Here is a 26,975-nt window from a genome sequence, read left to right as displayed (position 1 = left end):
AGAACAAGGGGGAGAGAGAGAGGTGTGTGGATCAAGTATTCCACCTCATCAAATCAACCCATGGTTGATAGGATCCCCTGACCAAATACCAATTCAACTCGCCTTAATCTTCCTGGTACGAAATCTTACGCATCTCACCCAGACGCTGTCGAGCCCGCGCGAGATTATTCTCCAGTTGAAGGATTTCGACCTAGGAGTGGCGTTAGACTAACGGTTCCATCATAAAGAAACAAAGAAAACCTCCTCTTCCAGGGACCAATGGGCAACCACATTGACCCCCGGAAAAGCAAGAAACGTACCTGCTGCTCCATCTCCTGAACCTTGAACTCATGTGAGCTTAACTTGGAATAGTCGACTGCTTCCGTCTCATCCTGGTTCTTCTCCCGAATGATATCCTGCACCTGTCGTACGAGAGCCCGGCACGCGGCCCCAACGGCCTTACTGGCCGTCTCCAGTCGGTCCTGCGTCTTGCTCATGAACGTCGCCTTGACGCGACTGGCGGCCACCAGCTGCGCCGTGCTGGCCGCTACGTCGTTACTGGCAACGATCAACTGTTCCGGCGAGTTGCGTCCGGAGATCACCCCGTCGGCCGTCTCGATCAACGTGTTGGTCGACGCTGCCACGGCCTTGGCGGCCGAGATCAAACCCTCCGTCCACCGGTTGTTCTTCTTGTAGAACGCAGTGCGCGACGAGCTACCCCGCCCCTCGCGTACAATCTCCTGCTGCGAGTCGGTGGCGGCCTTGATCAGTTCGGCGATGGCGTTGGTCACTGCGATCGCTGCCTCCAGAATCCAATCATGGATGCGCAGCTCGTACGTCGAATATCCGTCACGCGGCTTGTTCTTCAGCTTGGCCAATCGCTGCGCCGCCGCGTCGATGGCATCGGCCGCCTTGAGCAGTTCTTTGTCCACCAGGTCCCCGAGGTCGCCGTTCGTCGTCAGCTTACTGCTCTTGGGCGCGAACGCCTCCACCTGCTTCGATAGGCTCTGCAGGTCCCGCTGCACCTCCAAATTGTTATTAATAACCACGTCCGTCTTCTGAAGCGCCTCCAGGCCCTCCAGCCGGAACGACTGCAGCCCCCGGAAGAAGCGCACCGTCGCCTGGGCGGACTTGCGCGCCCCGTTGGTCAGCTGGTCGGCACTCTTGTCGTCGTTGGCGAACCGAGTCAACCCCTTGGTGTTGCTGAGCACGTCGGCCACCGCCCCCGAGAACACGGAAACGGTCCGGATGATCTCGGCGTGGGTGCTGTTGGGGCCGTCCGCGATGAAGTTGTTGAAGGCCGTAGAGAACTCCGTCGCCGAGGCGGATGCCTTTTCGATCTGCGAGAGCACGTAGGGAGGCGACGCGTTCTGGTTTCCGGCCTGGTTGGAGGAGTCCAGCTCGTACAGCGCGTCGTCCACGCGTTGCACACCAGTCTGGAGCACGGAGTCGATGATGTCAGTGATCTTCGACACTGTGCTGTGCAGAACGGCATCGATCTGATCGTCCAGTTCGTTGTCGGCATCGCCTTGGTTCTACTACAGTTAGCTTGGAAAGATAGAACGCAATTTTTGTTCACGTACCAGCTTCAACTCCTCAAGTTCCATAAGAGCCTGTTCCATTCCCGATTTGTAGACCTCAATCTCCTCGTCCTTCTCGCGAAGCGCCACGTCCTGGTCACCCTGGCGCTCGGAGTTCTTGGTACTATATTCCTCCAGTGCACGGCTTTTGTTCTATAGTATTGTCAATATCACATATCCCAAACCCACAATTAAATGCTTACCCTCAGCGCTTCTTCCAGATCCGCCATCTCCCGGTTGTACTTCGACAGCAAGGTAGATATCTCCGTTCCCTTGGCGCGTTCGGCGTTTTCGGCCCGCTCAAGCGCAAAGCGGAGCTCGCGCTTCACCTTCTCCACCTCCTCCTTGTTGTTGCCGGTCAGACGATCCCGGTCGTGCAGGGCACGGTCTCGTTCGCGGATCATGTCCGCAAGCTCGAGGTTCTTGGTCTTGAGCTCACGCTCCAGCTTCTCGCGCCGCTCGATCGCCTCGTGCGCCGACGCCGCCTTGATCTTCAGGCTCTTGGTCGTCTGCAAGAGGTCAAGGTGCTCCTGGCGCAGCTGCGAATAAAGCTTGGCCAGGGCTTCGTACTTGGACCGCCAGGTGTTGACTTGCTCCTGCAGCGACCGGATCTGGTCGTCACGTGAGGCGTTCTGCATGTTCAGGTTCGAGGTCAGCTGGTTCATCTGCTCCTCCAGGTCCTTCACGCGGCGATCGTATTGCTGCAGCATCAGCTGGTCACGTTCGAACTGCGCCCGAGCGTTCAGGTTCTCCTGCTCAAGCTCCGCCAGACGACCCTGGGTCTGAGTGCTAAACTGGTCGCGCAACAGCTGCTCCTGCGCCAGCCGGGCCTGCTCGGCCTGGAGACGTTGCTGCTCCTCGAAATCATTCTGGGCCTGCTGCTGCGCCAGGATCTGCTGGCGCTGTTGTTCCTCCCACTGCTGTTGCAGGCGGCGCTGCTCCGCTTCGAATTCCTCCTGCTGGCGCTTGGCCTCGGTGGTCCAGAAGTCGTTAATTGGCTCGGGTTCGGCGGCTACCTTCGGCGGCGGAGTGGGCTCGGCCTCAATCTCCTTGGCAGGGCGCTTAGGTAGAGCGGGGCGTTCTTCATCCTCTCCCAGCAAGTTGGGAGGGTCCTGGGGCAACTTGGGAATTGTGATCAGGCTTGTCAAGTAGCGCAGGTTCGAGCATTCGTAGTAGAACCGAACCAGACGGTAATGTTGGGCATCGTAGCGGCCTCGGAGGGGCTCCAGGGCCTCGGCATCGCCAGTCGCTATACAGGTCCAACCGTTAGCTCCGAATCATAAACAGCAACCGTAGTGCGTACTTGTATGCATGGCCCTCAGCATGCTCGTAATGAACTTGTAGATGCCATAACTCTCTTGCACCAGCGGCACCAGCGACGAGATCCGGCACTCGTTGTTCGTTCCCGACTGGAAATGCGAGAAGATCAACTTCTGGAACGCATCGATCTGATCCTGCAGAGTCATGAGGTCGGTAATCGTCTCGTAACTAGTCCCATTAGCCACTCAGTTATCCAATGTAGGTTCGAATAGCACACGTACCCCTCGTTCGGATCGTTAATCGTCTTCAAACTGATATACTCCTCGTACTCGAACAGACCTATATCCCTCAGCAAGTATCCGGCACGTCAAGCACAAGAACTCCATACCATTGAACTCAGGGTGGTTGCGATGGAACGCCAGCTTGGACTCGAGGAAAAAGACGTATTCGCGAATCAAAGGACCATATCCTAGTATCCAGTCAGCAATCAACCCTCTTATAACCAAAACACAGCCACCGGCGACTCCCCCTGACATACCGCGAATACCATCACCTCCGACACCGCGCATCAAGCTGTCCACCCAATTGACATGCTGCTGAGCCTCGCGAACCACCGCCGGGTGTCCCTCCTGCAAAACCTTATGTATTGTGATGAGCGCTTTATAGGTCTGGACTTCGTCGGCGAGGACAGGCTGGCTAGACAATTTTCAAAACGTATCAGCTACCACCAAATCATGCCATTCTAGCAGCCACCTACACTTTCATTCCCGCCCAGAATGCGGCGGAGGACTTGTGGTCCCATGTATACACGATACAGCTCCGAACATGTTTACCTGCGGGAAACGGAATCAGCGGACCGACAATTCAACGAAGGTTCGAATCGCGTCGACCAAAACGGGGACAGAGAGGGAAAGGTAAAGCGAGTATTCAGGAAAGGAAGCCCATGCATACGTTTAGGAGCGGTTTCCTCTAGAAAGCGAATCAAGGTCAGTTCATCAAATCGCGCGAAATCACCGTCGTCCAACGGGCCATGTGTTGGGATGAGACAACTTACCGATGCTGGTGGCTTTGCGAATGTTAATCGCCAAATCGGCCTCCGTTCTATCCCCGGCAAGTCAGTAGACTATTCCGATATGTCTGTTTCCTCGGCGATTTCTCATCCAGCTGTAGATGCAAACGTACCGACTCATCTTGGCGGCTGCAGGCGAACTCGCTGCCGACGAGGATCAGGGGAGTGTGCGGCGGGAGCCGGTGGACCCGAATACGGACGGCGCAATTCAAAAAATCCGAGGTAGATGACACGGACGGATAGATGAGAAAGGAGGAAGGAAAGGGGAAAAGAGTGGATAGGGAGGAGACACGACAAAAGAGAGTTAAAGAGAGGCGTGATGGGGAGGGGGGAAAGAGGGAGGAGGAGCATGACGTTTGGCGGGAAAGCTGACGCCTGCAGGGCCCATCGCGGGTCTTGGCACCGCCTCCTGATCGAACCCCCGTTTGGGTCTTCTTTGGGTCGTCAACCTCGTTAGGCAGCTTGGTTCGTGTCCACAAATGTGGTTGCACCGTTGCTGCGCTTGCGTCGTCAATCTGCAAAGGCAGTTGTCTTCCGATCATGCGAAAATGGCACGAATTCGTCACAATTCTCCGGAAAACTGGGTGCTCCCTGTACTGGATATATATAGTTACCTGATCTACACACATCATAGTCGCTATACCATCGTCCTATAAGACACATAGAGGCTGTGTAAATGTCTGAATCTGATGTATCCCATTAGAGCCAATATCGCAATAATTAAACGCCCGCTCCAAATACATCTGTCTGTTCTGCCAGGATATCACGGCCAGTTCGCAAAAAGAAATTATCAAGACTAGAACACCGACTCGCCCCCTTCTATATACTCCATGAACCCTCGACACCCACGTCTTTCATCGTCTCCGTCACGGAAGGATCCCATCGGTTGCCGATAAGATCTCCATCCCATGTTTCCCATGGCCCAGCGAATCGTGATCTTCTGTTTCCTGATCATGTTTCTCGACACTCGGAGCGTCCGTCTGCGTCTCCTCCGATGAGGGCGAGTGCTCCTTCTTTGGCTCGGGCAGGTCCACTTCAGGGGTCACGTCGACGGCCGGACTATTAGGCGTCGAATCGTAGGGGGCCTCGACAACCAGGAGTTCATCCGGAACGTTGTCGCCGTCTTCCGGGTTGAAGACCGGCTTGCGTCGGGGGGGTAAAGGTGGCTTTGGAACGGGCCTCTTGTGTCCGTCTTCGGTGGATCCGTGTGAGGTATCGAGGTGAACGGGTTTGCGCTTCGGCGCTGCAGAGGCATTCCTCTTGAAGGCATACCTCGCGGGGGATGGCAGCGGAGTGCCTGGAGGAGGGAGAGGATGGCCGCGCCCGATCGGTTCCTCCGGGGTGCCGGCAGGACGAGGCGCCTCGGGTTGGTTGTTGTGCTCGCTCTTGCCAAACATGTTCCAGCCCCATTTCTTGGCCACAGAAGTTGCCGTTCCGATCGAGATCGGTCCCGAGGCCCTGTTGTCCGAGGATGCAGACGTAATCGATTTGGTCAGGGTCTCGAAGGTGGTGCGTCGCCGCGGTTTACTGCTGTTGTTCAAGGATGTAGTAGAGCTGCCGCCGCCATTTCTGAGGTTCAGAGACGAGTCGCTCGCTTTGTGTTGAATGGAGGAAGACCGCCGCGGCGAATCATTGCTGAGGTCCCCAACGCTCTCGATGGATTCGACGATCGACGGATCCCGACTCTGTGCAGCGGCGCTGTCGGGCCCAAGTTGGCTGTCTGCAGGCGGCGAACCGTTAGGCGTCCTGGTCGGCGACGACGGTGGTGACCGGCTGGTTATTTCGATCATGGCACTGGTGGCGCTACTTTTCTCGTCATTCCTGCCGTCGTACGTAGCCTTGTCAATGTTCACGTTGTCCGCCGTGAGCACCGGGTCAGCGGCATGGGAGAAGGTCTGGGATCGAATCACCCGGGGAGGGGAGCCGCCAGCTTTCTCCATGGCGGAAGTTAAAGCACTGGTAGCATGACCCAAATTCTCCTTGATGGACCCTTTGGAGCCCTTGCGAGACTTTAGAGCCTCGGAAGGTATGGGCTCGGAAAGTGTAGGTGCACTCATTGTACGCTCGTCCTTTGCTTTCAGCACGTCGATCGAATCCTCCTTGGGACCAGTTGTTTCTTGAGGCTGTTCGCCAGATTCATCAGGTATATCCGTCTTGGACTCAGGCTTTGGGATGTCCCGCTGCCAAATTCCTCCACGGAAACGCTGCGACAAGGTATCCAAGAACGGCACGTCGTCCCAGAAAGGTTGGACGATACTCTCTGCGACAACCTCGCGGATCCGGCTCTCGATGGTACGTAAAATGATGCCGTATGTAATTTGCTTCGAGCTGACGATAGGCTCAATGTCCATCACCATGTTCGGCATGGACTCGAACGAAATCCAGGCACGGTTGCTGGGCGGGGGCTTGAAGCGGATCAGCAAGTGACCCTCGAGCTTTTTCAGCACGACAGCCAGAACGATGTCGACCTCCCTGGCCTTGAACCGTTGACCCAAGTCGATGCGCACCGTGGCGGAGATTTCCACGCGGAAATTGCCTGTATACTGTACGTCGGTTTCCACACAGCAATTGCCGTCCACTGTCAAGTCCTTCAGCCTCGGGTTGATGATGAACGGAGCTCCTTCGCCCATGTCGATCCGTTGCAGGCCGATCCGGCTGATGAAATTGGGTTTGTTGACTCGAGAGATCTTTTTCGTGATTTTCTTTCGAACAAACTCCTCCATTTCAGGCGTCTTGTACATTGCCAGAAACAATCGACCCAGCACGGCGTTGATCCACCGAGTCTGCAGCTGTTCCTCGGAGGAATGCAACCGCTGAACCAGGGCAACAATATGCTTCGTTTCGAAGGATTGATGCTTGGGCGGACCGTCCGACGAGTTCCCCATTCGAGCCTGATTCTGAAGCATGGCGAAATAGAAATCCTCCTTCTCCGACAAATTCTCAGAGAAGAGGTAGAACGGTGGGGTCGGTCCGCCGAGGTCTGCCAGCGATTCCAGCCGCCGGGTGAGAGAGATGGCATTCCTCTTCAGCCACAACTCCCCCTCCTGGATCTCCCCCTCCCCGCCGTAGATACTCACGTCATGGTGGGCGAGGGAGATGACATAGCGCACCTCCACCTGGTGTTCATCGTCATACAGCATCAAGTGACCGTGCCTGTAAGTATGACGGCGCTTATCAGCCAAACTCGGAATTGTGCCAAGAACAGAAAGGAGAGAAACCATACCGCAAGACAATAAAGAAGACATTCCGCGCCCGTTTCCCGTTTCTTCCGTTCGCTTTGGCCGGCTCGATGGTGGGGGTCTGCTTGCGGTCGAACAAACTCCGGTACATAGTTTGGTAGACGCTGGGGCTCTCCGCGGCGATCACCTCGCCGGCCGGCGTGGTTCGTTCGGGAGGCTTCCCATTGACTCCACCAGGCACATATTCACGACAGACGGCGAAGTATCCGGCCGCGACATCGGGCTCATGGGTGCGGTGGAATTTGTCTGCCAATTCATCGGTGCCGGACTTGAGACTGAACTGGTCGTCGGTGGGACGCCGAAGGGGGTCGTGAGGCTGGTCGCATGGCTTGTCGGCCGGCGGTGGGGGGGATCGGAGGGTCAAGTACGCATGGAGGAAGAGGAGTAGCAGGACGAGCGGGATGAAGGTGAGTCCCCCAAGGATGTAGACGAAAAGAAATTTGGCGAGCAAACCCATTGGGAAGTGGTCGGATCAAAGGTGCAGCAACGAAAGGCCCATCCTGGAGGGAGGGTGAGACAAAGCAGGAGGTTGGTTGGTTGGTTTGCTTAGTAGGTAGGTGTACGGTGTACTCCTATGGTAAGACAGATAGTGAGCAGTAACGAGGAAAAGTAACTGGGGAGGTCCTGCCCGGATACAGCACCAGATGAGACCAGCTCTTCAGAGAGACGGAGAGAGAGAAGAAGAAGACAGGGAGAAGATGGAAGGATGACGGGGTCTTGTGCAGCAACAGCAGGTCTGGTCAAGTACCTGGAAGTACCCCGTTTGTACCTCCGATGAGACCGCCCAATGATTTCATGCCGCTGCCGAACCATCCGTCATTTCCGGGCCGGAACAATATCATCCCGTCGGCTTTGGACCCTGACCGCCCTGTACTATCAGGTATTATAGTTTACCGTACTGTACTTGGTAGCTGGCAGAAGCCTCGGCCGTACCGCGGAGGTACCCACCAGGTACTCTGTTTGAAACGGATTGATTCATGATTCATCCCTTTTCTATAATTCCTCTATAGGACCTGCTGGGTAGGTAGCTCTCCTTTCTAGACTATGTACACCCAGACTGAGCTGTTTATCACGGAATACCCAATTGCACCTCGGACTTCTATCCCCTGTATAAGGGAGAAGAAAGAAAGAAAAAGAAAAGAACAAGGATTCCCAATCACCCATCCCGACACAAACCAAACTATAGAACATTGGACAGGGTCGAAGTAATAAGGAAGAGTAAACATAGGCACAAACTGGCACGAATACAATGGTACAGATAGAAAATAGTGGTGGTACATTGACCTCGTTCGAAGAAAAAGTGTCAATAGAGGAGAGGTTTCTCACTCGGATAATATTATCCATGGACTCTGCGGTATCCCGTCTTAAGTCGTGGTCTCGCATATGGTCAGGCAATTCGTCGAGTCGGATTTATTTCCGTCGGTTCATCGTCTTCTCGCACATCTGGATAAGACCGGCCTTCGCTTCGCTATCGGGGAATCCGCTGATGGCCGCAACAGCCTTGTCGGCGTACTCCTGGGCCAGGGCACGTGTCTTGCCCACGCCATCACTCTGGAAAACGAGCTCACGAGCCTAAACGAAGGTCGAACTAGGTTAGCCTCACGTAGTCACAAGCATCGACTACGCTAACCAAGAGTCAGGGTCAAAACTTACCCGTTGCACATCGCCCTCCCGGCTGAACTTGCGGCCAACCATCGAACCCAACTCCGGGTTCTCTTTCCAAGCAAACAGAAGCGGCGCGGTTGCAAGTCCCAGCTCCAGATCCGCTCCGGCAGGTTTGCCCAGCTCGGCGTCGCTGATCGAGTAATCCAACATGTCGTCCACAAGCTGGAAGGCTAGCCCCAGGTTCCGTCCGTACAAGTACGCGGACTCGACCACCTCGGGCGATCCGTCACCCAACAGAGCGGCCGCACGGCAGGACTTGCTGATCAAGCTGGCCGTCTTCAAGTATGTCTTCTGCAGGTAGTACGAGATGGTTTCGTCGGTGAAAACAGGGTGTTTCTCGTCGGCGGCCGTGTTCTTCAGTTGCATGAACTCTCCCTCGACAAGGTTTGCGATAACGGTGGCCAGCAACTCCGTCACCTCCGGGTCACGCAGGCGCGCCAGAGCGACGGAGGCCCGGCCCAATAGGAAATCTCCGGCCAGCACCGCCATTTTGTTTCCGAACTGCAGGTTGGCGGAACTAGAGGACCGACGAGTGACCGCATTGTCAATGACGTCGTCGTGAAGAAGCGAGGCGGTATGGATCAATTCGGTGATTTCGGCCAGCCGTCGTTGAGTAGGCAGGATGTTCTCGTCGCCGGTAAAATCGTATTGGCCTTCAGCAGACGATGCGAGCGGGTTGAGGTCGGGGTTCGTATCGGCGAGCACGGCGGAGGAGCTAATGGACTCGTTCACGGTGTTCGAAGGCGCGGAGGTCGCCCGGCCATTTCGAGGAGTCAACGCCGTCGCCTGGGACATCAGCAGCACCAGCATGGGGCGCATGTGTTTTCCCTCGCTCTTGGTGTAGTACTTAGCCACCTTATCTAGTGTGGGATGGCCAGATCCCAGCAATTGGCGAATATTCTTGGTCAAAAACTTGAGTTCTTTTCCCACGATCCTCAACGGGTCGACCGAGATCCCCGGCGGTGCCTTTGGTAGGCCCTTGAAGATCGTTTGGGCCGCGGAGACGGCGGCCCCAAACGGCGAGGCGGATTTCCGACGTGTGGGATGATACTTGCGTGTCTGGAGGTTGATTTGATTCGAGAAAAGATCATTGCGAAGGCATTGCCAACAAACTAATGCCGAAGGCGGGATTCGTGCAGCATGCACCAGCCCGGAGGCCGAAACGGCTCGAGCTTTCATATTCCAACAATGGAACAATTAGGGGGTAATGGATAGATTAGGAAGACATAAGAATGGAAAATAATTCAGGTATATAGTACAGAAAGGAATGGAGAAAAGCAATGGTGAATAGAGAAAGAAGGTTAACTCTGGCAGATCCGAGCGGATGGACGGCGGAAGTGAGAAGCCGCAAATTATCGACGGCCAAAAGAATTTCGACCGGCGGAGTTGGACTCGGGCCGGAACGGGAAGGCTGGACCATGTCAGTATCAAGTTTATCAACACACCTTGTTTATCTTTTCTCTACATCATCATCTTCCGTTCTCTTCTCGTTCTGTCTGTTATCTTTTCTATTCTTTCCTCAAAATGATTAGAATACTGCATTATACAATAAACGAAATTGATGGCCCTAGTCTAGATTATCGACGGAATTCAAGAAAGCCAGCAAGACAAACCCGACAAGCTGGACGGAAGCATCTACAAAACGACTCGGTCCTTCAACATTCAAGGTAGAAAAAACCAGTATTTGGTTTATATGGGGAACAAAGACATGCAAAACCACGCCGGCAAGCTCAATCCTGCCTTTCCCCCTCAAAGTACACACCCGAACAACAATAGAAAATGAAAACTTGCAGATAACGCACACATACACAGAAAAGTCTCCGTTGTCAACCCGTAATTCGAAGGGAGATGGCAGGATCCAGGTTGCTGAGTGATTATGATGATCTTCGGACCGATTAGATGGCATCGAGATCACCCCCAGCATCCTCGTCATCCATGTCTCCTTCCTGGATCTCCTTCGCCAACTCCCGCTCCCGTTCCCGGGCCTCCTGTGCGCTCTTCAACTCGAGACGGTGCTGGTTCATGGGGAATCTCATGGCCTGGGAAGAAATCGGTCAGTAGGCGTTCGAAGTTGAGAAGAGATCGGTAGTAGTAAGAGGGGCCAATGGCCTTTAAACTCTTTCGGGACATACCTTGACACTTTCATCGTGGAGAGCCAAGCAGGCTTTGATACGCTCGTGGAATACCTCGCCAGGCTCCCGAGTGGCGTAGATATCACCGACTTCCTTGCTCTTCATGAACCCTCGCTCGTGGTCCAGACTGGCCTCGATGACACCGTCTCGGATGGCTTTGGCGACAATGTACTCTGCCGACTCTTCACTGTCCAGTCCCAGTCGAAGACAGATGTCTCGTAGGGAAATGCGAGAGTACGACAGCGACATCATACGGATACCGGTCTTGATCACATTCTGTCGCAGACGCAGGATGAGCGTGTAGGTGCCATCTTTCCGGAACGTCGCGCTGTGTGTGTTGACGATGTTCAAGAACCCATCCAGGTCACCCACGCTGACGGCCTGCACCAGTAGAAAGTAGGGGTGCATGGCGCGCTCGAGGGCGGCCTGGCGGAAAATGGCTCGGTCGGGAATGTCTCCCATGAGAAGCTCAACCACCACCAGCAACTTGTGAGAAGCTTGGTAGAAGCCACGCGCAACGTGACTCGACGGCGACTTCCGAGTAGCACCGATCAAGTGTCCGTGAGCATCGGTATACTGCAGCTGGATGGCACGGATGCGACCCAGATAGTACAGGTACCGGGCAATCTGGTTGTTGGATGCAGCGGTGGGGAAGCGGTTGTGAGAGATGAGCAAGTCTGCCTGCGAGATGTGAGATGTAGACAGGTAGTTACGCAGCAGCAATGTCATCACAGTAGCCTGGGTGTCGACATCCTTGCGAAGCACGGCTGTCCTCAGAGCCCCAAGCAGCGGCTGGCGGATCGAGGTGACCGTAGCGGCAGGAGATGGGGGGAGAGGTGCAATCTGCTCAAAGAAGAGAGAGTAGTAAAAGTACACGCGAGCGGCCAGCGAGTCGAGAGTGCGGCGGTTGATGGTCCGCAGACGCTCGATCAGGTTCGTGGAGAACTGGGCGCCCTTCTGAATCTCCTTCCGATCGTAAAAGTAGATCTGGACGAGTATAGATAGATAGGTATCGATCTCGGGCAAGATCTCTTTGGGAGTCGACTTGGTTTTCTCCAAATCGACCGCCATCTTGGAGCTATCCGACGATCCAAAAGCACCCGCTTGGTCAATCGCCTCGAGCAAGAAGGACGCTGTGGAGTTGGAGGAGGGATAGGTCTCGACTATGATTTCCGCCAGCACATCGGAAGTGATGTGCTTGCGCATGGAAGATATCGATCGTAGGACACGCAGGGTAAATCGAGGATCGAAATGGGCGACGGCACGCTCGAGGAGTGAGAAGTTGGTCTTGATATCTGCAGTCGATCGAGGCGATATGTGATTAGCGCATTTGATTGAGTTGCGCCCCCGGGAGGGAAGCAGTCAAGGGGAAAAACTGGGGAGAAACCCACCTTGGATAGCCTTGGTCTTGGGGTCAACCTCGGATTCGGGATTCTGGGACTCATCGCCCTCGGCACCCTCCATCGCGACATCACCTTCCTGGTCCTGGCCTTTATCGCCGGATAGCCTCGAACCCTTGGTGGGGGGCACTACAACAGTCATCTTCTCGTCACCTTGCCGATCCTTGCTGGCGTTGAATGAAGATGTAGGCCCACCTGCCGTATCCTCTCCCATCTCCACGTCCTCGACGCCATTCACGCCATTCTTCGTCGGATCGGAGCCGTTGGTTTGCGGCTGTTCTCGTTGTTCGCCCATCCCGGAGTTGGACGCGCTGTTGTTCGATGAAGCAGCTTTGGATGACTTGGCCTTGTTGGCAGCGGCGCGGGTAAGCGCGGGCTTGTCCTTGTTGGAGCTTGAGCTCTGCGAGGTAGAGCGACCCTTGTCACCGTTAGCAGACGAAGAGGTATCTGACTTGCTGTTCGATCTCAAAGAACGCCTCTCGGCCGGCATATTTCCGATTAGATGTATTGAAGGAGTCTTCTTTATTTCTTGTTCCCCAAGTGCGAGCTCAGCTAAGCAACGAGGACCGCGGGTACCGGAAACAGAAGAAGGGGGAGAGAATTGGAGACCAGAGCACTGGAAACAATCCCAAAGGAGCAATAAAAACAGGGTGTAACTAGGGGAGGAACACTGGGGAGGGATGAGATGATGGAAAAGATGGGTTGTGTAGAAGGGTTGGGGGTGATGAGGTGGTGATGTGATGTCAAGGTTGGTTTGGGAATGAGACGCAAGAGAACCAGCGCAGCGAGGAGCTTAGTCAGGAAGCGGCGAGTTAAGAGAGAGCTTACCTCAGGTGAACGGGTCAGCTGCAGACCGGATGGAAAGGACGGGGGGGAGGCTTGTCTGGGCGGATTGTCGGGGATTGGGAAGCAGAAGTTGATTGAGGACGAAGTTGTACACCGTAGCGGTTCTCTCTCTCGTACAGAAGTATCCGTTTGATCCTTGTCGCTGCGGTTGCCACTGCAGAGGGCGAAGGAGAGGGAGAAGAAGTCGCCGACGCCGCGAGAAGGTCATGGATCACCCCAGGGGTGCCTGAGGCAGTGGGAAGCTGCCGCACCCGGGTCTTGGCATTGTTTATCCGTTTGTTCGTCCCTCTTACTCAGACAGGTCCAGAGTACAGACAGATTCCCCCTACCATCATTCCTCCTTAGCCATGTCGCTTCTCGACAGTCATCTGGAGCAGATCGCGCTCTCGTCCCAAGCCATTGCAGACCTCCCGTTTGTGCCACCATCCTATGCGCAGTTTTGCCCTCGTCCCGCTAATCCTCAGACAGATTCCCCCCACCTCGCATCTTCACCAACGCTTTGCTCGGGTCCCATGACATTACGGCACTGATTCGCGATACAGAGGCTCATGAGCGAGCTCTCTTCCAGACCGACCCCTCCGTGAAGTCCAATCCTGCGCAGCGACGAAGCACGCGGCGTGGCACCACATTGCCGTCGGAAGCGGAGGGGGAGTCCATGGCCAGTCGCATCTACTCGGCCAGAAATAACAAAAACCAGTCGGCCGTTGCCAGGGTCCTCGGATCTGACATGATGGAGGAGATCAAGCGATCGACCGGTACTTCCAGCCGGGGAACCCGTAACGAGGTCAACCTCGACGTGCTGCTTCGGGGGGCGGAGATCCTCTGTGGTGTCTAGTAAGTGACTTTTGATCCGAGTCCCAGCAAGTTCCACCTAACCGCCGACTACAGTCCTGTTCCAGGGGCACAAGAAAAGATTACCAGCCTCCGATACCGTCATGAATTGATAGCAGAGTCCATTCTTCAATTAGAAGAGCGTGTCGCCAAAAACTCGACTGAACTAGAGCAAATGAGTCACTCATACGGAAATGAGTATGATGACTACGATATGGCCCCTGCTGCACAACCCGAGACGGCCGACGTCACTGACGCCGATATCGAGCGCGAGATGGAAGAAATCAGAGAACTGGAAAGGAGAAAAAGAGTCTTGGAGAATCGTGTGCACGGAATGGAACGCGACTTGGGAGAGCTGATGGGGTAGAGGCTAAACCTCATCAGCCATGGTATATGGCTGAGACTCTGTCAGAAACCGGGGAGGTCGGCTGATTAGCGCGACACCTCACGTTCTGGTTTCGACGTTGAAAGAACCACCACGATGCTCTGCGGCCAAGGCTCCCATGGCCGATACTCGACGACAGTGCACGTGAGCTCCGGAACCGAAACCGACGCCGCTGCAAGTGAGCAAACTTCGAGTCAATAATAAACTGCAGACGATAACAAGCTTCACTTCGCTTAGCACAGGCGTACACTGCGTACGGGGTCTGTATGCAATACGAGCGGGCGTCAGCTATACGGCTCTCGTCCCCCTCGGTGTCTTAGTGCTTGAGGAACGATTGGAATGGAGGTCTATTTCTGGGGAGGTCTTCATGGTAGGGTGGGATCTTGGACTTTGCATGGTCTGTTTCATTTGAGAGGTCAATGCCTTACAAGTGACTACTAGCTCAGTGAATCTTGATTTACATGGAATAAACAATGTGGTGTTGATAGAGGCACACCGAATTCACTTTCAATTGACAAAACAATACCCTTAGAAACAATAGAGATTCTCGACTTACTTTGACCTCAGCCTCATCTGCCATGTTCATAGTCCCGATAGTGACACGGATGCCTAGGTGCCTGACGCCAAGACTGCGGCTCCGCGGACCATCGATTCCTGCTCGTTCCATCCGTCAACCTTCCCATCCTTCTCTCTCCCGTTGTCGGGGACAAGCTGTGTTCCATCCAGTTGTATCTTCTGTTCTTTCATTTAGCCTCCTTCGAAACCCCGGGACACCTCAGTCGAGAAGCTTCTCTCGACGGAACTGGTCGCAACGGCACGCTACTCGCTAGTGCGCATCCCCAGCCCCCCATCGCGGAAAGTTATCCCAAGTTACCTCCTCGCTAGCTTCCTATTAGCCCGTCACTCGACCGTCACTCGACCGTCATTTCCGACAAACTCGGTCGCTTTCATCACAGGAAACATGGACGGCAGTCAAGTTCCAGCACAGGCCCCGCCGCAGCCTATGATTCCGCAGCATTCGAACCTTATCCGCACCGACCAGGTGCAGAAACTACCGCATCTGAACGACCAGCAGAAGACTCAGCATACGCAGCTCGTGCGCAATTTCTGGGAGGTCCTGAATAGTCGAGATCCGAAGAGCTCCGAATATCAGCATGCCCATACCCGACTCACTCAGATATCTCAGAATCTGATGAAGGGCATGCGGGCCTTTCAACAGAATCGCCAACTACAGCAGCAGCAGCTCCAGCAGTCAGCAGCGGCGCAGGGTGGCCAGCCGGTCGCCCGTGCGCAGTCGGTCAACCCTCAGACGTTTGCCCAGCTTCTCCCTCAAATCCAGCAGAAAGTCAACAGCCTGCACTTCTTCCTCCCTCCGAACATCAGCCACGAGCAGGCGCAGACATGGCTTCCGGAAGCCAAATTGCGATACGGAATCGCGCTTCAAAAACAGGAGATTGGCCGGGCGCGAGCCAACGACCTACGTCAACAGTTCGCCCAGCGACAGGCATCCGGAAGTCTGTCACAAGACGATCTGCAGGATTTCAAGACTCGACAGGTAGCGGCGGAGAAGCTTTACCGGGAGGGCGGTGACTTCTTGACCAAATTCAAGGAGCAGCAGGAGAATTTCAAGGCGCAGACCCATCGAACGGGGGTGCAGAATGGCTCAGGTCCTACGCCAGGTCCGCCTACTGCTGCGCCGGCTGCCGCGCCGAATGCAGGTCCCGCCGGACCAGCAAATGCCCCTAACACGCTGCATCCCGGACAAGCGCCAACGCCTGCGCCTCATACCATCACCTCTGCGGTGAGCGCTGCCCGCAATCAGGCTGGGCAGGTGTCGATGTCCCCATCCACTTCTCAACAAGGTCAAACACCTAATGGCCAAGCCCCGGGTGCTGTTCCTGCTGTCCAGGGTATCCCTCCGCAGCAACCACCTCAGCAACCGCAGCCTGTGCAAGCCCAGTCACAGCAGGCCACCCCGGCATCACAGGTCACATTCACTCAAGTGCCTGGTCTGGATGGTTCCACTCCCACCCCTACATCCACACAATCAGTCACCGTGCAAGGCCCCCCACGCCCTTTGTCCCAGCAGGCTGCGATGGCCCAGGCCGCTCAGAACTATTCCAACAGCAATGGCAGTAGCACTCCTCCGAATACGATGAATCAGCAACAGCCCATGACGCAAGCTGTGAATAATTCTCATGCGCATCCCCAAGGCTACATCCCCAATCGGTCCACTGAAAATTCCGCACGCAATATCAACATGGCTATTCCCAAGAACTTGAACGTTCCTCCCCCTGAGCCAGTCAATATGGCACCCTCTCGGCCAACTTTATCCGGGGGTCCCAGCCACGGGGCGATGGGTATGATGGGCCAGCCTGCGATCCAGAAACATCCTGGCTATGTGCTTGAAGGTGAAGGCCAGCGCGTACTCAGCAAGAAGATGCTTGATATCTTGGTTCGCCAAGTCACTGGAGGGGGTGAAGGCGAGGGGCTTACCCCAGATGCTGAAGAGGTATGCTTTTAAGGTCAATCCGCGCCCTTACATCAACTAATTCCTATTTAGTTCATCATTCAAATGGCTGATGATTTTATCGACGACGTCATCACCGCCGCCTGTCGTCTCGCCAAACTCCGCCCCTCGTCTACTCTCGAGATGCGTGATATCCAGCTCGTCCTCGAGCGCAATTACAACATGCGCATTTCCGGATTCTCCACCGATGACCTCCGCACTGTGAAAAAGCCTCAACCCACTCAGGGGTGGACTCAGAAGATGTCCGCCATTCAAGCCGCCAAGGTCACCCAAGGCAAAGCCGAATAATTTTTTTTGTCATTTCTTTTCTGTTCAGTTCAAATCTTGTTTTCTGTCGGGCAATTCAACAATATACCAGTCAGTGATGGGTTACGCTAGGGTGCAGGTTTTTTTCTCTTCCATTATTCTCTTTCTCGTCCATGCTTTGAATCCCCTTTCAACTTCGTTTCACTAACTATTCCCCCTGAATCTTGTTTATCAACCCGATCCTCTGATATCTTCTCCCCAAATTGACAATGGAAAATGGGCGTTACGTGGCGTCTTCCCCTTGTGCTGTCTATTTCCTCTGATCCACGTGAAAATAAATGATGGAGTGGTCTGTCTGCATGTATTTTGGCGTTTCAGTTCTCCTACTTGTCGAGTATATTTTTTTTTTTCTTTTAGAATGGTGTATTTTGACGGTTTCACGTTGATACTGATCTGATAACTCCTGGCAACGGCAATGAATGCTACGTTTATATTGAATAACTACCTAGCGACTCACATTCCTCCTTGTAGAGCCTATAGTATCTATAGAACATATAGTACCTATCTAGCTTACGTTTACTTACCTTGCCTTCCTAGATCTTATCCTACCTCACCTTCCCATTATTAGTTACCGACTGCGAGTCCAACTAAATCGAGTCCAAAACCAAGAAAGAATAAGATCCGATCTGAATCGAATATGCCCTAACAGACAGACAGGGCAGACAGATGAGACAGCAACATATCAGGAACATGCATAGATAGCAGGGACTTTTTTTCTCTTGCTCTTCCCATTTCGATCCCTATTTCTAGTGTTAGACCTAGCTGTAGTTCTAGTTGAAGTTCAAGTTCAAGTTCTAAATCTACTTGTAGTTCTTGTTCTAGTTCTAGTTCCTTTCTGGGCTATTCTATCCTATTCATCTTTATTCCTCACTTGCTTGCTTGCTTGCTTGCTTGCTCATTCCACTTCCTTACTAATATACATACATACATACATACATACATACACATCTATTTACTTCCTTCCCCAAACATAGACATACACACAATCGGTCTAAATGTCACTGATTCTTTAGTTTAGCTTAGTCGCTTTAGCTACTGTACCTACCTACCTACCTACCTACCTACCTATCTATAGAGGTAGGTAGGTAGGTAGGTAGGTACTCTGTCTATTTGTCAAGGATGGCTAAATATGCTTGCTATTCAGGTGGATATAGATACCATTTCTAGGATAGAATGGAATCAACCAAAATATTTGATGTGTTGATACGTTCTATGGTCTGGTCTATGGTCTCCTCTCGTCGTCCTGCTGTTACGGAAAAGGGCCCTCCCTTCCTTCTCCTAAACTACACTTACAATAAAAGAGTGGGAACTACTAAACAAGAATAGATGGTATCAATTCTCTAGCAGGTAAGGCAGGTAAGGCAAAGGTAGACATGCTTTGCTCGCTGTACTTCTTTCTATCAAACAATCTTCTAAAACAGAAATCAGGCAAGAATAAGGGAGGTACAAACAGATAGAAGGACTAGACAGGATTCACAAACATGGACATAATTAAGTCGCTCAAACCTGCTCACGACAAACGATGCTTTCGCTTCTCCCGTTCAAATTATACAACAGAGAATAGAAACAGTAATGCAAGTGATGGCAAACAATATTGGGTAGACGAGGTGATGTGAGTAGGTCAGACGAAGACGCAAGGAAATGAATATCAAACGGGAAACAAAAAAAAAAAAAAAAAAAAAAAAAAGAGAAAAGAAAATAGTGAGTGTAGGACAAACCAAGGAAAGTATAATAAATCAGAGAAGAGAGTGAAGTGCGGTCGACGCGTCGACCACTAATATAGTAGCTGGACTCGAAAACAGATAAGGAAATGATAGATGTGGTGTATGTAGTACAAGTAGCTAGGGCCGGGACGACACCACTAACCCATGTGATAAAGAGAGATGTCTCAACAATCAAGGAGATCTACACCCCTTGAAATATCGAGTAAATTGGCCCTAATATGGGCAGACGAAAGGACAGACGAAAAGGAAATAGCGAGTCCCCGCAGGTCCTCAAAAGATAGTACACAGGATCAAATACTGCTTGCCAGGTTGTATAAAGGGTGACCAGGAGCGAAAGAAGGTGTTTCGTGGACAGTGTGACGCTTGACCAAGACGAATTCAAAACCAAAGCTGAGAGGGATATCAAGTGGACAGAGATAGATACCGAGAAGGGCGATAGGTGCGCCCTGGGAGAAAGAGAAAACAAAAAACAAGAAACTCACATCAATCGTGGTAACATCAACACTATCACAAGAGTGGTTTCCGGGAGAAACAGGTGGGGAGAAAGATGCATCGCAGAATTAGGAAGCCAAGAATCCGGGGCGCCAAAATGTGTCGGTGGGCAAGCAGAGCATGACCGGGTACGAGGAGTGGGTATCATGAAATCGACCAATTGGCCATCCTGACGAAGAAAGGTCGAAGATGGTCTTATATATAAGGCTTTGGAGGGGAGACTCGATTCTAAGCCACCGCCTTGCCTTTCCCGCCGAAACCAAAAGCGTGGTGATGATGGTTGGGGGGATGGTTAGGCAACGGCGGTAGATCTTTCTCTGGTACTGGCGACGGGCCTTGTCGGCTGTGTTGACTTTGACCGCCAACACTGCTGGCCTCGCCGGCCTCGTCCACAATGGGTAGCGTCGATGCAGGGACACTGCCGCTGGGGTCGGCCGGATCCCGCACAGTCGACAACGTTCGGGGGTTAGCTATTGTCACATCTTTAGCCGCCTCTTTCTCAGCCGCCTGCATTGTCCTTTCAACGGAAGACGAACGCTGTTCCGATACCCGAGACTCCCGGTGTCGCTCGGCCTCCTCCTTCGACATGGTGATACCCTTGATGAAATGGATGAACCGATCTCCGTAACCCACCGGCGGAACTGGAGAGATTTGCGACCGATCATTGGAGAGCCCCTTGAAGAAATGTTCCAATTTTTTCACGGTTCCATACTAGAGCAGCGGAAGATGGGATCAGCAATTGAGGCTCAAATTTCAGAACAGTGGTCAAACTCACGTGGGTCAGGCAATCAATGATCCCAAGGTAGTAGATCTCCTCTCCGGGTTGACCGTTCTCATGGGTCGCGCGGAATCCGCCATCGTCGGAATAGAAAACATGGAACTTGCGTTCGTCAAGGATCTCCTCCGGCATCTTCGCCGCGGCCCTGTCTAGCGGCACCGGGCGTTCTCGTTTGAGAGACAGCCGCAACTCGCGCGCCTTGCGCTCACTCTCCAATTTGGAAGGTGTCCGCATTAGCATGTTGGGCGCTGCCTCTTCTTCGCGGTCACCTCCGGGTGAAAAGACTTGCAAGGTCTTGTCCCGGAGCCTCTCCTCGTTTCCGCGTTCGGCATCGTGGATTCCCACCAGAAGAGAATAATCCATGATTCCGAGCCGCTTCAGCAATTCCACATCTCGCTGAAGCTGCGCCAGGAAGAATTCTCGTTTGGACGGGCCGCACTGAAGTTGTCGGTTTCTCCGAACCCAGTTCAAGTCCTTCAGGGTCGCTCTGGGGTTCTTTTCGAGGTCATCTTCGCGCAGGTCACGGCCGATGGTCGATCCTTTCAGATCGAATGTTTGGTGAATATCCCGATGGGGCGGAAAAAGGTTGTTCATCACGACGAAGTGGATCTTCCGGCCATAGGCCATCTTAACGCGGTGGAGGCCATAGAATTGGGATATGAGGGTGTTCGGGTTTTGTTCGACGTGCTTGTAGTATTCGGGAAGGATCTTGCGTAATAGTTTATGTTCCGAATGGTGGATCGTTTTGATGATATACTTGTAATCACGCGAAAAGTAGAAGAAACTTCCACTTTTTCCGGGCGAGCCCAGTTCTGACAGAATATACTTGCTGGTGAGGGACATCAAATAGTCGGCGGGATCGATGCGGAATTTCGTTCGCAGACTCCGGAAAACCCACGGCGCGTAGTCTTTGAACTTGAAATCGTACTTGGCGGAGGGCGTCAACTCATTGCCGGTTCTGTTGTCGATGGCATGATCAGCAGATGAACACAAAGGATACAAATCAGGGGAGAAGCAGTCGACGCATACATGTCGAATGAGAACTTGTGCTTGGCTTCAAAATCAGCCGGCGTTAGTTCCCGTTCCATCTTCGCATTGATCCGCGACACGGTGAATCGGATGCCCGTAAGCATGTTATACGCCGTGACCCAATTTACGTGGTTCTGGTCCACCTTCGTTCCGACAATGACGCGATCGTCGTCGTCATCGTCGCGGCGCCTTCGCCTCGAAGCCCTCCTGTGTTTGATGGCTTCGGCCCATCGAGCGGCGTCGTCTTCAGGATTCATCTCGTCCGGGAAGGTGTCGGAGCGATTGGTTCGACTGGCCCGGCGGCCGAGGGTGAAGGACGGACGGCGGCCGTTCGTCGTAGGCGATAAACGGCCACTGCTGTAAGCATCTTCGGAGTGGTCGCGGCTACTGCGGCGGCCGCTGGTCGTTCGAGGTACTTGAAGGGTATGACGCTGTCGAAGGCCAGGGTGGTTCGGATCCTGCTGGGCAGAGCTATCCGCGCTCGGCGGCACGGGCGGGGAAGAGTAGCGATGAGGTCCTTTTTGCGAAGGGGATATGCGGTCGGCGTCCGGCGAAAGGTACCCACTATCTTCGGGCTGCGAGGATGACAAGCGCGTTCCGTTTACGTTACCCGACGTATCCAGGGAGGCCAATTCGTCGACGGAGGCGCGAGAATGGTCACCGTTCACCATCGGTTTGCCGCCGAGCGAACGAGGACCCAACGACGTGCCATTGGGCTGATGACCAGAAACCGAAGTTATCGAACCGGCACCAGCGCCGACATCCGAGGATCGCGGGGTGTAATCCCTGTCCGGCGTCATCGAGGGTCTCCCCCCATCTCGAGGGTCTCGAGCGGATCCGTTGCCTAGCGAGTGCATGCTTCCATCTTTCGAGTGAGGGAGATCTCGGTGGTAGGAGCTGGCGCTCGATCGGGGCCCATTCAGAGAATAGGCACTGCCATTGGCGAGGTGTTGACGGTCGTTCGGGGGGGCGTCGTTGTGGTTGGCGTCTCCGTTGGGCCAGTTGGTCCAGAGAAACGTGTTGCCGACGGAAGCCTTATCGTGCGGTTTCCCTTGCGGCGAGTCGAAAGGTCGAGGATGAGTGGCCGTGGCGGTGGCTGTTTGATAGGGGCCGTCATTCGAGAAGGACGGCATGGTCGCTGGGCCTGCACTCCCGGCGGAGGAGAGTGCAAAGAGGGGGAGAGGAGCGGGAGATGAGAGACGAGGGGGTGGAATCCAAACAGCGGCGCAAGAGAGACCAGTCTCCCAGAGACTTAGTTTTCACGGATGATCGGGAAGGAAGGGAGATCTATGGAAAGGACAACAGTGGGTGGCCAATGGCGGACGGACAATAGCAAGAACCAGGTTCCTGGGACGGGCGGAAGTGGCCAGCCGGATAGGCAGGAAATTTAGCGACCGATAGGCATGGTCATGTAAAGCGAGAGACGAGAGAGTTGGTGGTCAATCCGGCACCGTCGACGTGTCCGGTGTTCAGTGAGGGGGTGGAAGAGGGTGAGAAATTCCTTGGTTGCAGGCGTTGTCCCGAGTAGGAGAAAAGAAGACGGAAGAAAAGGGGGGTGGAAAGGGCGAATTAAGGCAGCGGATATGCAGGCGGGAGATGATCAAAGAAAGAGGGAAAGATGAAGAAGGAAGGTGGGTTGGAAAGAGGAGGGAAGAAAGAGAGAGAGAGAGAGAGAGAGGGAGAGAGAGAAGGGGGGAAGAGAAGATGGAATGGATGGGATGGGATGGGAGAAAGTTGGCAAAAGGCTGAAAAGTGACCGAGTTGCGGGTATTCGTAATTCGCCCGCAGCAGAGGCAGCACCGTATTGCGCCCGGATAAAAAGGAATGGAGTCGAGTAATGAAGGTATTCCCGCTCAGTTGGGGAAGGAAAGATTGATGAATGGCCAGAAGAGAGAGGGAGAGAGACAGGCAGAAAGAGAGATGATTAAACGCTTGACGATGAGCGCAGAGAGAGAGAGGCTGGAGGGAGTTGAAAGAAGGGGAAAAGGACCCAGTCAAGTGGAGCTGCTCGATATTAGTTGGTATTGCAGCAGTTATGGAGTCTGCACAACATTACGGCGTCGTACTTGATAAAGTAGATGTAGATATACTTTGTAGATACTATAGAGCGACTGGACAGTCCATTCTTGCTCTGTCCATCTTCTCGAGAATTCCCCCTTTCCTAAAGATGCAATCCTACGTGCCTACAAGAGTATAGAGATATACTCCGTAAGGGACATGCATAATTTTATGTCCGACGGGCGGAGGTTCCCCGTCCTGGTCTAGCGGTATTATTGTATTGTGGTATTGTGGTATGACCATCCAGGCACGGATCCGAGATACGATACGGTATCTACAGGTCCTCTCTCTGGAGATATCCCACCTGGACATACATGCAGAGTACTTCACTTATTCCAATCGACCTCAGCTTATACGGGAGGGTCCATCCTACTTGCACCCGTTTACAGGGGCAGTACCTAGATGGCCGATGCTCATGTCTATCCTCTCCGGGGATCGACAAAAACGTCCCCCGAAGTTCTAAGTAATTTGCCTCCGCGGCCCTGACGCAATATGCCCATGCCCTACCTAGCAAGTAAGTATGCCCTTTCTTCCCACCTGCACCCACACGCAATTCCTGCACGAAAAAGCCAGCAACTCGGCGGGACGGGACGGGCAGGTGTCAGTCAGATGATCTATCTATCTACAATATCTAGATCCCTCGTGTATGTGCCATCCCATGCAATTCGTGCAGAGTTGCCTACCTAAATACTCCACCTCCACATAGGCCCTATACCCTACCTAGGGTAGGTACTAGGTAGGTAGGAATACAGTGGGTACGGTAAGATTTAGCAGACGATAGTGCTCTGTCTGCTATTTTTGGAATGGATTACCCTCTTTCCTGGCCGGATTACGGTTACCATTCTCCGGGTATACAGTCTCCAGAAATTAACTGCTACAGTAGGAAGTAAATCCTCGGAGTTGTGCTCCCGCCGGGTCCCGTGGATCGTGCCGTTGTATACAGCTCCAGTATATAGTATATAGAACATTGGCAGTGGGATATATCTACAACTTGAACTATCATGACCACTTAACCATGACAGGAAGAATTAGTAGCCAGTAAGTAGCTCGGTAATATCCACATTCTTCTCTATCTCGGCGTCATGCTACCACTGAATCCGCATCGCCAAGTTCAAGATATATACTCCCCCTCTGCAATGCTACAATCTCAAATCAATGAACTGGTCAAGAATTCCATTCGTTACACCCTCATCCGAAGACAAGTCCACAGACCAAGTGGCAAGCAGTTAAAAACAAGATAAGATATTCCCGTTGCAAGATCCACCACAAGACGCCTTTCCTGCCGATAAAACGAAAGAACAACCAACGTATCCCAGAAACAGTGCCCTCGCCGAATGAAGCAGCGAGTCAGAAAAAAAATTACAACCGAAGAGAGAAGGGGGTAACCCCAAAAGATATCACCCAAAGCATGTCAAAAGCAAAAGTCAAAGAGGGATAAAAAGAGGACAAGACAAAAGGAAAAACATCACGCAATCGCTCAGAAATCTCAATCGGAAATCTCAGCTTCAAGTGGCCTTCTTCTTAGGAGCCGCTTTCTTGGCCTTTTCGGCAGGCTTGGCCGTCGTCTTCGTCACCCGGCCCGACTTGGTTGTCCCGAGGACCTTGGGCTGGTCGACAACGGCGGGCGCCTGCTTTGCGGTCAGTACATTCCCCGTCAAGAAACAGAAGAGACATTACTCACAGTGGTGGACGCCTTCCGAGGCTTAGCGGTGTTGGCCTTGGGACGGCCAACAGGCTTCTTGGCAGTAGTAGTGGTGCTGCTGGTGGTGCTCTTCTTGGTGGTCTTGGGCTTGTCGGCCTTCTCGGTCTTCTCGGTCTTCTTAGCAGCAGCCTTCTTGGGGCCAGGCTTGGCAGCAGCGGTTTTCTAAAGGGCGTTAGAAAGAGCAAAATATCCTGACATGGATCAAACTTACCTTAGGAGCAGCAGGCTTGGGAGCAGGTTCCTTCTTGGCGAGCTTCACGGGGCCGGAAGGTCCTAGCAACAAGACGCGTCAGTCGGCACCCCATCAAAGATCAACAAAAGACGGGGCAGCGATAAGGAGCCCCGAGCGCACGCGCAGGGGCGACGGCGACGAGGTGAACCAAAAAGAATGGCAGTTGCGAAAGGATTGGAACGACGCGCAACAACGCGAGACTAAAATTAAAAAACTTACCCTTGGGCTGGGTGAAGTCACCCTTCTCGACACCGGTCTTGATGGCCTTGTTGAACATGCTATCAAAGGCAGCCTGAGTAGCCGACGAGATCTTGTTGTTGGCCTGAACATATTTCTTGATGGACTGGCGGCTGTGACGAGCGTTAGCTTCGAGACGTGAAGGAGGGGAAGGAGACGACTGCCACGTCGGCAACCCAACAACCCCGGTCGGGAGACGGGGGAAAACAAAATTCAGCTTACCTGCTACCGTTGCGCTCTTTCAGCTGCAGTGAAAGGAAAAGTCAGCGATCAGGATGATTACAAAATTAAACTGGTCCGACAGGGCGTTGGGGGATTGACGACGCGGAGGCGTGGTCCCGGTCGCAGACGGTTGACGCCCGCGCTCGTCATTCCCAAGGCCCGTTCAGGACGGCGTGATCAACTCACGTTCAGGATAGCATCCTTGATCATATCTATATTACACGAATCAGCATACATTCGCGACGAGAACAGTACTTGAATCACCCCTACGCGATGTGGTGGTGGTGAAAGATCAGGGGAAACATACCACGGTAGGAGGCGTGACCAGAGCCGGCAGCCTTCTTGGTCGCGGTGGAAGCTTTCTTAGGAGGCATTTTGAGGGGTTAGAGTGGGAGTGAGAGAAAGTGAAACAAGTGGATAAAAGTAGAGCGACAGAGGAAGATGAGGATAATTCCAAGAAGTCTGAAAGTCGAGTGGATCGAGAGTGGGAAAGGAAGAGAAGAAAAGCAGACGACGGCGGAAGGGATGGAAGGCCGCGGGGCATGCGCGCTTTATAGGGCAGCGGGTGTTGACACAAGATCACTTTCGCTCTCCCTCACAACACGTCAAGTCGCTCTCCTCTTTTTTCTCCCTCTCCCTCCCTTTTCTTTTCTTTCTTTTTTTTCTTCTGTCTTAATTTTCCCTTTTCTTTTTCTCTTTCTCTATCTATCGAACTTTCTTTTTTTGTGTTTTCTCGGTTGTTGTACGGAGTAGATTGTCTCTTATCTTCTCGTAGTTAATTCTGTAGAAACTAGAAATTGTGCACCCCCCGTTGGAATGAATTCCCTCGCGCATGATGCCTTGACGCGTGCTGCTCTCTTCCTCTTCCCCCCATTCATGATTATCTTTTCAGTTTCCCCTTTCTACTGGAATAATTGAATATGATGTTGGTCTATGCACATTCTCAAGTCTCCACTTGGTTTGAAATAATTTTTTCCAATTTTTTTTTCTTTCAGTTTTTCCCTCTTTTTTCTGCACATTCTATCTGTTCGGATGATCGCGTTGTTGTGCCTTTCGCATGCCCAATTTCAATCCCCAATGCGATCCCCAAAATAAATATCCTAGTATCTTGAGCTACTTTAGAAAATAATACATCTGTCAAATTACAAGAATATTTCTACCAATCATACCGACTAGTGGGTGGACTTCCCCTGCATCCTACAGAGTCAATGTGCTACAAATTCTAGCTCATGGCTGGGCTGGGGATATCTTCACGGGACTGCCGTTCAATCAAGCTCAT

At 53.1% G+C, this 26,975-nt stretch overlaps 10 protein-coding genes across 10 annotated transcripts; 2 read left to right on the top strand and 8 right to left on the bottom strand.

Moving 5' to 3' along the window:
* Positions 1-103: 103 nt before the first annotated feature.
* Positions 104-4,009, bottom strand: SLA2 (putative cytoskeleton assembly control protein Sla2; the record flags this gene model as incomplete). The annotated part of the gene is made up of 12 exons (XM_046088374.1): positions 104-190; positions 300-1,514; positions 1,563-1,712; positions 1,763-2,808; positions 2,863-3,047; positions 3,101-3,158; positions 3,208-3,288; positions 3,358-3,515; positions 3,577-3,652; positions 3,771-3,788; positions 3,874-3,920; positions 4,002-4,009. 12 exons carry the CDS (start codon positions 4,007-4,009, stop codon positions 104-106), a joined length of 3,129 nt encoding a protein of 1,042 aa, XP_045944344.1.
* A 745-nt stretch (positions 4,010-4,754) lies between these two features.
* LDX57_006656 (SMP domain-containing protein) lies at positions 4,755-7,584 on the bottom strand (the record flags this gene model as incomplete). The annotated part of the gene is made up of 2 exons (XM_046088373.1): positions 4,755-7,041; positions 7,112-7,584. The coding sequence occupies 2 exons, from the start codon at positions 7,582-7,584 to the stop codon at positions 4,755-4,757; spliced, it is 2,760 nt and encodes a 919-aa protein (XP_045944343.1).
* A 285-nt stretch (positions 7,585-7,869) lies between these two features.
* On the bottom strand, positions 7,870-10,118 carry COQ1 (trans-hexaprenyltranstransferase). Its single transcript, XM_046088372.1, has 2 exons — positions 8,781-10,118; positions 7,870-8,699 (listed from the first exon to the last, which is right to left on the bottom strand). The coding sequence occupies exons 1-2, from the start codon at positions 9,969-9,971 to the stop codon at positions 8,538-8,540; spliced, it is 1,353 nt and encodes a 450-aa protein (XP_045944342.1). The 5' UTR covers positions 9,972-10,118; the 3' UTR covers positions 7,870-8,537.
* Positions 10,119-10,687: 569 nt separating this feature from the next.
* On the bottom strand, positions 10,688-13,068 carry RPN3 (proteasome regulatory particle lid subunit RPN3; the record flags this gene model as incomplete). The annotated part of the gene is made up of 4 exons (XM_046088371.1): positions 12,520-13,068; positions 12,316-12,453; positions 10,925-12,219; positions 10,688-10,831 (listed from the first exon to the last, which is right to left on the bottom strand). Exons 1-4 carry the CDS (start codon positions 12,812-12,814, stop codon positions 10,688-10,690), a joined length of 1,872 nt encoding a protein of 623 aa, XP_045944341.1. The 5' UTR covers positions 12,815-13,068.
* Positions 13,069-13,517: 449 nt separating this feature from the next.
* LDX57_006653 (uncharacterized protein) lies at positions 13,518-14,368 on the top strand (the record flags this gene model as incomplete). Its single annotated transcript, XM_046088370.1, has 3 exons — positions 13,518-13,582; positions 13,639-14,004; positions 14,059-14,368. 3 exons carry the CDS (start codon positions 13,518-13,520, stop codon positions 14,366-14,368), a joined length of 741 nt encoding a protein of 246 aa, XP_045944340.1.
* Positions 14,369-15,347: 979 nt separating this feature from the next.
* Positions 15,348-17,204, top strand: TAF12 (putative transcription initiation factor TFIID subunit 12; the record flags this gene model as incomplete). Its single annotated transcript, XM_046088369.1, has 2 exons — positions 15,348-16,898; positions 16,950-17,204. The coding sequence occupies 2 exons, from the start codon at positions 15,348-15,350 to the stop codon at positions 17,202-17,204; spliced, it is 1,806 nt and encodes a 601-aa protein (XP_045944339.1).
* Positions 17,205-19,666: 2,462 nt separating this feature from the next.
* Positions 19,667-20,026, bottom strand: MSS4_3 (Phosphatidylinositol-4-phosphate 5-kinase; the record flags this gene model as incomplete). Its single annotated transcript, XM_046088368.1, has 1 exon — positions 19,667-20,026. The coding sequence occupies one exon, from the start codon at positions 20,024-20,026 to the stop codon at positions 19,667-19,669; it is 360 nt and encodes a 119-aa protein (XP_045944338.1).
* A 73-nt stretch (positions 20,027-20,099) lies between these two features.
* MSS4_2 (1-phosphatidylinositol-4-phosphate 5-kinase) lies at positions 20,100-21,059 on the bottom strand (the record flags this gene model as incomplete). The annotated part of the gene is made up of 1 exon (XM_046088367.1): positions 20,100-21,059. One exon carries the CDS (start codon positions 21,057-21,059, stop codon positions 20,100-20,102), a length of 960 nt encoding a protein of 319 aa, XP_045944337.1.
* A 98-nt stretch (positions 21,060-21,157) lies between these two features.
* MSS4_1 (Phosphatidylinositol-4-phosphate 5-kinase) lies at positions 21,158-22,378 on the bottom strand (the record flags this gene model as incomplete). Its single annotated transcript, XM_046088366.1, has 1 exon — positions 21,158-22,378. The coding sequence occupies one exon, from the start codon at positions 22,376-22,378 to the stop codon at positions 21,158-21,160; it is 1,221 nt and encodes a 406-aa protein (XP_045944336.1).
* Positions 22,379-24,808: 2,430 nt separating this feature from the next.
* Positions 24,809-26,340, bottom strand: LDX57_006648 (histone H1/H5 family protein; the record flags this gene model as incomplete). The annotated part of the gene is made up of 7 exons (XM_046088365.1): positions 26,004-26,340; positions 25,883-25,908; positions 25,697-25,719; positions 25,457-25,587; positions 25,217-25,278; positions 24,985-25,167; positions 24,809-24,931 (listed from the first exon to the last, which is right to left on the bottom strand). Exons 1-7 carry the CDS (start codon positions 26,068-26,070, stop codon positions 24,809-24,811), a joined length of 615 nt encoding a protein of 204 aa, XP_045944335.1. The 5' UTR covers positions 26,071-26,340.
* Between the last annotated feature and the right edge of the window lie 635 nt (positions 26,341-26,975).

Source organism: Aspergillus melleus (genome assembly GCF_016097325.1).
Source record: "Aspergillus melleus strain CBS 546.65 chromosome Unknown contig3, whole genome shotgun sequence".
Lineage (NCBI taxonomy): Eukaryota > Fungi > Ascomycota > Eurotiomycetes > Eurotiales > Aspergillaceae > Aspergillus > Aspergillus melleus.
This window is presented reverse-complemented; position numbering and strand designations above follow the sequence as displayed.